General features: G+C 35.6%; 1 protein-coding gene and 1 long non-coding RNA gene across 2 annotated transcripts; both read left to right on the forward strand.

Moving 5' to 3' along the window:
• The first annotated feature begins 378 nt into the window (after positions 1-378).
• Positions 379-1,963, forward strand: LOC110729153. The gene is made up of 2 exons (XR_002512826.1): positions 379-701; positions 1,369-1,963. It is a non-coding gene; the product is annotated as an uncharacterized LOC110729153 (long non-coding RNA).
• A 1,123-nt stretch (positions 1,964-3,086) lies between these two features.
• Positions 3,087-5,399, forward strand: LOC110729178 (zinc finger MYM-type protein 1-like). The gene has a single exon (XM_021908899.1). The coding sequence runs from the start codon at positions 3,087-3,089 to the stop codon at positions 5,397-5,399; it is 2,313 nt and encodes a 770-aa protein (XP_021764591.1).
• The last annotated feature ends 4,206 nt before the right edge of the window (positions 5,400-9,605 follow it).

Genomic DNA, 9,605 nt, shown 5'->3' on the forward strand with positions numbered 1-9,605 from the left:
TGAAGACACTTCACATGTTCACATGAAGACTTGAAGAATTGAAGATACAACTTCAGCTTAGGAGAGTCGAAGATCAACAAGTGATATTTTACCAGTTATTAGAAGATATCCAACATATTGGATTCATTGTTGCGACACTAGAAGATCTCAAGTTATGTATTCATCAGGGGGAGAAAATACGCGCCGCACTCTTTTTCCCTTGACCATGGTTTTGTCCCAAATTGGGTTTTCCTGGTAAGGTTTTTAATGAGGCAGCATCTCGAGCGCATTACGAAGAATGATGTACTGTTTTTCCTTCACTATGTTTTTATGCCACAGGGTTTTTCGTAGTAAGGTTTTAATGGGGCATAATCTTCGATAATGGACATCCAAGGGGAGTGTTATGAAATATTTGTGGATATCCATTATCCTCCTTTGTATAATTGCGGAACAATCTAAATCTAGAGTTTATATTCTTATCCATTCAAACCCTAATATATTGTATTTATATATACCCCCATTATATGGAATAGAAATACACTAATATATTCTCTATCAATCTCTCTTATATTTCTCTCTATTTTATAACAATGACTACCATTTGAGAATTTTCCTTGAATTTATTCTACATTTCTGTTTTAAGAACATAGCCCCTTACAAAGCCACCACCACCTCCTCTCAACGTTTCCATTGAAGCGCACCCTATTGAAGCAGCCTACGAGGTAAATCTTTTTCTTTTTTTCTATTTTTTTTTTCATCATGTCAATTTCACAATCTAGGGCTTATCGTTGATCTAATTAAATTTAATTGTCATAAGTTTTAGTTTAGGGTTCGAAAATTTGAAGTATTGGTTCTAATATGACCAGCGATTATGTTTATAAAAAAGACAATTATGAATCTAATTTGATATTTGAATCAATCATGCCTTTCCTCCCTCCCTAAAATCATGTGATTTTGAGGCTTTATTTGACAATTGAATCAAATTTGGTTGCTGAACCCTTTCATATTTGAATTGAACTATGAAATTAACTAAAGTTGTGTTCTTTTCAGTATTGTTTATCTTCTGATTTTTTTTTATTTTTTTTTTTTGGATTTAGCCCCCTGCCTGCAAAATTCTAGATCAACATTATCTCATTAATAATAACAAAAAATAACTTTCCCCTTTGTTGATGATTACACATAATAATCAAATTTGGTTCATGTAGACGACCCCACTTATGGGATCAAGCCTTTGATTGATTCTAAAATGCTAAATTCCGGCCATATATTGACTACTTGTCTTCGAACCTATAAAGAGTATAAATTGAACTGAATACATAATATCATATTTATATTTATTAATTAGTTAAGTTAATCTCCATTATATTGATATGATAGTAGTTATGGCAGGTTGAGATGGATTATGGTCCCTTCGTAAAATCTGGAATTGGTTACACGGGAGATGATGTAGAACAATTTGCTGAATTGTTTTCGGTGAGGATTAAACATAATGCACTTGAGAAGTTTCGAGTTTATGGCACCATATTTGTTGAAGACGACGAGGGTACTTTTTGCATCTTCACTCAACAAGATGATGATGGAATTGATGCCGATCTTATAAATGGCTCCTTGCCTCTAACTTTTAATCGCGCAATCTGTGCTAACTCAAATTTCACTATTTCCTTTGATCTCAAAGATGAAGATGGTTATACAATTGAGGGCAAATTTGTTGCAGAAATAGAACCGGGAAAAAATGGCAATTTTAAATAATTGGGTGTTGATAGTATGTTTGGCAGTATGGGTTGTGCAACCATATATTACACTTTTAACCAAGCAGCAAATATTTATGCTATAAAGGATTCTATTCTTATGAAACACAGCTTTGATTCTGCTAACTCTGAAGATCACCATGGGCGGAGCTAGAAGGGGACATGTGGGGACACTTGTCCCCCCATTTTCAAAAAAAAAAATTTTTAAAAAAAAAAAAATTTAAAAAAAAAAAAAATGCAATTACAGATTTACAGTGCTCTGTTGCGTTGCGACATTTGCCAGCCAGCCAAACCCTAAGTTTTTCAATTTTCAATTTCTCTCTCTTCGATTCGCCCTCGCCTGTCGCCTAGCCGGCTCGCCGTGACGCCGTCCACCGTTCGCCGGCAGTTCGCAGCAGTGACGAGGTTCAACAGCCGCCCTTGAGCCTTCGTCCTTCGTGACTTCGTGTCTTCGTGACTTCGTCTGTTCGTCAATCGCCTAGCCGGCTCGCCGTGACGCCGTCCACCGTTCGCCGGCAGTTCGCAGCAGTGACGAGGTTCAACAGCCGCCCTTGAGCCTTCGTCCTTCGTGACTTCGTGTCTTCGTGACTTCGTCTGTTCGTCAATCGCCTAGCCGGCTCGCCGTGACGCCGTCCACCGTTCGCCGACAGTTCGCAGCAGTGACGAGGTTCAACAGCCGCCCTTGAGCCTTCGTCCTTCGTGACTTCGTGTCTTCGTGACAGCGTGACTTCGTCATATGCATAAGCATAACACATTTGCTGTAAATCTGGATTTCAATGGAGGTATGAATCAATGAATGTATGATTAATTGAATAATTGATTACTTGTTTTGTTGTTTAAATGTTTAATTGTTTAAATTTACAGTAAATCTGAAATTCTGAATTTCATATTTTTATTACTTGTTTAAATGTTTAATTATTTATATTTTTATTGTGAATTTGTCATTTGTGGCCTTGTGGGTATTGATTATTGAATAATTTGAATTGATAAATGATTATTGATTTATATTTGTTTGATTGTTTCCCCTGTTAGAGTTTTTGGTTGTTTTTGTGAAATGTGAATTTAAATTATTAATTATTGTAAATTATTGAAATGTGTAGTTGAATTAGAAATTTAAAATCTTAGCCTCTTAGGTTTTGTTATTATGTAATGATGTGGATTGTGGTCTTGTGGAAATTGATATATAATTTTCAATTTAACTAGGAAATATCAAAAGATTCACCAAATTCAAACAAATCAAAGGCAACTAAACAACCCGATCTTCGACAATTCTTGTTTAAAAGAACGAGACTCAATGAAAATGAGTCCAATAACTCACCTTCAGTTAGCTCCCCTCAAAGTCAAGAAAATAGTATGGAAATGGGTGGTTCAAGTAATAGTAATGTACCATTAGAGGAAGATTTGGTGTATGATGTTGAACTTCTTCCTCATGATCCGGGAAAAAGAATAAACATTATGGATTACCCCGCAAATGAACGAAATGCTGTTAGGAGGGGTTATATTCTTAAAAAACCTTGCCAACCAAAAACTCATGTCTTCCCTACAAGACAAGTGTCTGGTTTGCGTCGCTTTAGTGTTCATTGGTTCAACAAATGGGATTGGCTTGAATATAGTATTGAAAAAGATGCTGCATTTTGTTTTGTATGTTACTTGTTCAAGAATGAAGTTGGTATTAAACCGGGGGGTGATGCATTTGTTGATGGAGGGTTTAGGGCATGGAATAAACCGGAAAGATTTGAGAAGCATGTTGGTGGAATTAAAAGTGCTCATAATCTTGCTTATGAGAAATATGTGAATTTAAGAGATGAAAAAAAGAAATCAATCTTGAATGTGATTGACAATGCAAGTGATGTGATTAAAAGTGAATATTTTATCCGCTTGAAAGCATCTTTATCTTGTTTAAGATTTCTTTTGGGGCAAGGTTTGGCATTTCGTGGACATGATGAAAGTGGGGAGTCATATAATAGGGGTAATTTCCTTGAGCTTTTGAAGTGGTTAGGAGAAAAGGTTGAGGAAGTAAGGATACATACTCTTGAAAATGCACCTAAAAATTGTCAAATGACTTCCCCTCCTATTCAAAAGGACATTATTAACTGTTGTGCCAAAGAAACAACTAGGTGCATAATAGAAGAAGTTGGTGATGATTACTTTGCTATATTGGCCGATGAGTCAAGTGATGTGTCCCAAAAAGAACAACTAGCTCTTGTTTTGCGTTTTGTTGATAGAGATAGTGGAAAGGTAATGGAGCGATTTTTAGGCATTGTTCATGTTGCTAATACTACCGCTTTAACTCTTAAAGATGCAATCATGTCTTTACTTGTTGAACATTCATTGAGCCCATCTATGATAAGAGGGCAAGGGTATGATGGAGCTAGCAACATGAAGGGTGAAATAAATGGCCTTAAGACTTTGATTATGAATGATACTCCAAGTGCCTACTATATACATTGTTTTGCTCATCAACTTCAACTAACATTAGTTGCCGTTGCTAAAAAGAATGATAGTTGTGGTTGGCTTTTCGAGATACTTGGAAATTTGTTGAATGTGGTTGGAGTTTCTTGCAAGAGAAGAGAAATGATTCGTCAAGATCAAGCTCAAGAAGTTGCTCGAGCCTTGGATGTTGGGGATATTGTGAGTGGATCGGGTTTAAATCAAGAACTTGGTTTGAGTAGGCCCGGGGATACTCGTTGGAGTTCTCATTACAAGTCACTTTTAAATGCCATCCTCTTATTTCCTACAATTATTAAGGTGCTTGTACAAATTGGGAAGCATGGTGCATCGGAAGATAAGTTCAAAGCTCAAATTGTTTTAGGACAATTAGAGTCATTTGACTTTATTTTTGTTGCTCACTTGATGTTGACTATTTTTGGATACACTAATGATTTGTGTGTTGCTTTGCAAAGAAAGGAGCAAGATATTGTAAATGCCATGGAACTTGTCACTTATACAAAAACGGTGTTGCAAAAAATGAGGGAGCGAGGATGGGATACTCTCTTAAACAAGGTAACTTCATTTTGCACTAAACATGGTGTTGTTATTCCCACTATGGATTCTCTTTATGTTCCTCATGGAAGATCAAGACGTTTTGTTGAAGAAGCAACAAATGAACATCATTTTCGGGTTGGAATTTTCTTAAGACTAATTGATTTGCATCTTCAAGAACTTGATGAACGATTTAATGAGAGGAATATGGAGTTACTATTATGTATGGCTTGTTTAAGTCCTAAAGATAACTTCTCATCCTTTGATAAAGATAAGGTACTTAAACTTGCCTCTTTTTATCCCGAAGAATTTTCAAGCTTTGATTTGATGGCTCTTGAATATCAACTTGATGTATTCATGGAGAATATGCTAAATGATGAAAGATTTCAAGGTTTAAATGACCTTAATTCTCTTTCTATGATGCTTGTTAAAACCAATAAGCATAAGACTTTTCCTCTTATTCATTTGCTTATCAAGTTGATGTTGATTCTTCCCGTTGCCACGACAAGTGTTGAAAGAGTGTTTTCTGCAATGACATGTGTCAAAAACAAGTTGCGAAATAGCATGGGTGATCAACTTATGAATGATTGTTTGGTCACTTTTATTGAGAAGGATGTCTTCTTACGAGTTTCCGACGAAAAGATTATTGATCGATTTCAAAGTATGAAGACTCGAAGAATGAACTTGTAATTTTAATGTAATGTTTATGTAATTTTTTTCATCATTTTGAATTGTATGACTAAGTATATATTTGTATTTTGAAATTTTAATATTAAGTATTAACCAATTTGTGTGTGAGTTTTTTTTTTGTTTTTATTTTTTGTTAAGCTTTTCGTAAGTTAAGCATTTTGTCCCCCCAAGTTGAAAATCCTGGCTCCGCCACTGAAGATCACAGTTGGGTTTCTGGAACGATTGTTTTTCAGTATGGAAGGCCCTTTGATACTCGGTCTCGTTCTCTTGCAACCCAAGACTTGGAGGACGATTGTCTTGATATTGTGCTATTTAACGCGACAAAGCCAGTGCCATTGGTAGTGGATGAGACGGGTTCTTGTTACAAGTTTCCTCTTGTAAGATCGCATCTGGTTGTACCGTGTTGGTACTCTTTAATCTTCAAATTCGACTTGGTTTATTCTGATAAAGGCAAGGTCAAACTTATTCAATTTGATAAATTCATTCCAAAGTTTATTGATAGGTTTTGGATGAACCTTTCTGACAAGGAAGGAGATGACATGCTTATCAAGTTGAGCCTTGAAACTAAAAGGTAGATACTTGGTGACTACTTTTGTGCTGTATAAGTATTGGTTATGTGACCTTAAGTTAGAGACTCGGTTATTAGAATTCCTAGTATGATTTACTCCCTAACTTTTGCGTTATATTTGTGTTACTCGTATCATTTTGTCGAGCCTTGTCCTGTTTTAATGTACTGTATTGTCCTGTGAATCGGCAACACCATGTTTCATTCAACTCTGCAATATAAACACAAGCAGTTGAGAATAGGAGAAATATAAATTTTTAAAGTGTTTTAATTCTGTTGTACCTTACTTGTTGTGGATGAGGTTCCAGCAGCTTGTGCTATAAGTATAGAGGCTGCATTGCTTACTTTTTTTAGAAAGGGTGACAAGTAGAGCTGTCAATTCGGGTAAACGGGTCGGATTTGGGTTGGGTAAGAGTGGATCAGGTCAACTCGGGTCAGATCAATTCAGATTAACTTCATAACCTATGCGGGTCGGGTTTGGGTTGGGTTATGCTTGAGTCGGGTCACGTTGGGTCATACTTCTTATCGGGTTTGGGTCGGATTTAGGTCGGGTTACATTCGGGTCGGGTGAATAGTAGGTCGGGTTTAATTTGGGTTTTCACGGGTTAAAACGGGTTAGGATAATTCTCGGGTTTGAGTCGGGTTTGGTTCAAGTCAATAATTTGCGGGTTAGAATCAGGTCGGGTCATTCTCGGGTTTGAGTCAGGTTCGATTCAAGTCAATAATTTGCGGATTATAATCAGATCGGGTCATTTTCAAGTCGGGTCATTCTCGGGTTCATGTCGGGTTCGGTTCAAGTCAATAATTTACGGGTTATAATCAGGTTGAGTCATTTCCAAGTCGGGTCATTCTCGGATTCAGGTCGGGTTAAGTTCAAGTCAATAATTTGCAGGTTACAATAAGGTCTTGTCATTCCCAAGTTAGGTCATATTCGGGCTCAACTAACTATAAATAAATAATTATGTTATCATTTTTATCAAGCTAATTACTTCCTTTGACTATAATATATATGGCAATATATTAGGGAGCTATAGTATATAATTTAGGAAGATAATTATCTCCTTTGACCATACAACAAATATATACTATATTTGACTCTTAAATTTGGGGATGATGCTCTTTTCTTTTGCTGGCCTAGACCGACTTGGTCTTCCAAGACAAAATGTTTTGATCAACAATAATAAGGTGTTCTAAATTGCATTTATGGTTATTTGAAATCAGGTCAGGAACAATTTTGATTGAATTTAGGTCGGGTCAATAACAAGTCGTGTTAATTTTGAGTCGGGTTAGTAGCAGATTGGGTTGAAGTTTTGGGTAGGGTAAGTAATAGTCATGGTAAAATTCGGGTCAGGTCAATAACAAGTCGGGTTGAATTTAGATTAGGTCAATAACAAGTCGGGTTGATTTCGGGTCGGGTTTGTAACAGGTTGGGTTAAATTCGAGTCAGGTTAGGAACGAGTCGGGTTGAATTCATGTCAAGTTAGTGACAGGGTAAAGTCGTATCCCCTAATCAAAAATAATTCCTAAGTCCTCTAACTAAAGTAGTTAGGGAAGTAGGGTCGATCTCCACAGGGAAACAAGTCTTTTTACTTCTAATTAATTATTATAATCTAAATTATCCAAGTAACCAATATTTATAATTGAGTATGAAACTAAACTACAAAGAATAGGGATAGGGAGAAAACAATATATAAAAGGATCTAGGGCATAGGTTCACCAATAAATAATACTTCAGGGTAAAACATAGTAATCAATCATTGACATTGCATAAATAATATAATTAACAGGCTCTCGCAATTTATTAATTAACATAGATCTAACAGGCTCTCGCAATTTACTAGATCTAAGTTCTTATTGAAAATAGCCTTTAATATCAAATTAACATCTGCTCGATTCATCAATTTAATATTGCTATACTTTTACAAGCCCCAATTGTAAAACATTAAAACAATCCAATAAGAAATTATCATGCAATACCAATAATCAATAATAGTCAATCATCAATGCATCAATTAACCAGATTTTAAAGGGCTTTTGCTACGTATTACAATCACACAATTAATTTACCGGTATTAAATCTCATCTCTCGATTCTCGACTTAACCATTTATAAATTAATCTGCCTATTGAAACTAGACCTAAACATTAATTCTCATCTCTCGAATCTTGAATCAATATTGTCAAACTCATGTATAAAAGATAGGCCTAATCTAGTCACAGAGCATTAAATCAATCAATAAGAAATTAATCTAGCATTGATAATTAACAACAACAATTTACCCCTTCATATTATTTATGGATCCCCATAAACCCTAGAAATAAAACTACTCACACATATTAAAAACTAAACTAATCAAAGTAATTAAATAAAGCATAATTAAAAGCCATAAGAAATATAATTAGATAAAGAGAAAAAGCTAAACAAGTTAAGAATAAAATCTAGAAGCTAAAACTACAACTAAAACTACTTGACTCCTACGTACTAATCCTATCCCCTTTTATAAAGAAGACAAAAACAAATCCTAACCCCACTCAAATTCCTCCACAAAACCTAACAAACTATAAATATATAAGTTGCGGAAATCTTCATAGGCTGCAATTAATTGGGCTTTTAACAACGAAGCCCAGTGATGAATCAAATCAGCTCAATCTCGCAGCAACAAGCTCGCTCGATCAGGCATTGGGCCGACCGATCGGGCCCGTCAGAAATCACGCCCAGCAGCTGACTTTTCTTGGGGTTGGGCTTCTGTTTGCTTTAGGCCCAAACCTCTCTATTCACTACTTGGCTTATCTAGTAAAATATCGTGATACTTGTTTGGTTCGTACTAGTAACATTAACTTTGTAGCTTGCTTATTTAATCGAGCTCTTAATCACCAAACTAAATTTATGTAGCTCGGCCTTGGGCTTATAATACGGTCATAAAATACGATCTGACTCTAATATATTTGTAGTGGCTCAATAAGCTCAGGGATTATCGTAATTCTGCAAATTCCTACAAAATAATATCAACTCTACAAAAACACTAGAAAACGTATATTAGTAATAAAAATAACTCCGCAGAGCTTAAATTAGCACAAATATGACCATGGGACAGGGAATATAACTATATATAAAATAGACTCATCAGTTAGTAACAAGTTAGGTTAAATTTGTGTTTTGACGGGTTAAAACGGGTTTGGGTTAATTTCGGTTCAAGTCGGGTTCGGTGCAAGTTAATTAAATTGGCCGTTGTAAACCGGTAAAACAATGCAAGTTGTAAACCGATAAATTGGCCGTTTAAAAGAAAATTGAATGCTTCCACACACCCAATTGGACTCTCGGAGGTTATAAGTGACCATGGTAAAGATTTCGGTAATTTTTATTTCCGGGCGAAAAAAAGTCAAAAAATTCCAAAATATAAGGCTAATATCCACGCTTTTTGAGAAATTTTGGAGGTTTCGGGGCCCGGTGTCGAAAAGTCTTGAAATTCTATGGGATACACCTCAGGGTCATATAATGTCGTTTGGAACCATATATGATCATTATTTGTTATCATAAATGTTCGTGGTAGGCTTGAATTAATGATATCGGTGCAAGTTGTAAATCTGTAAATTAATCATTTTAAGGCAAATTGGATGGTTCCACCCACCCAATTGGATTCC

This window comes from Chenopodium quinoa, unplaced genomic scaffold, assembly GCF_001683475.1.
Source record: "Chenopodium quinoa cultivar QQ74 unplaced genomic scaffold, ASM168347v1, whole genome shotgun sequence".
Classification (NCBI taxonomy): domain Eukaryota; kingdom Viridiplantae; phylum Streptophyta; class Magnoliopsida; order Caryophyllales; family Amaranthaceae; genus Chenopodium; species Chenopodium quinoa.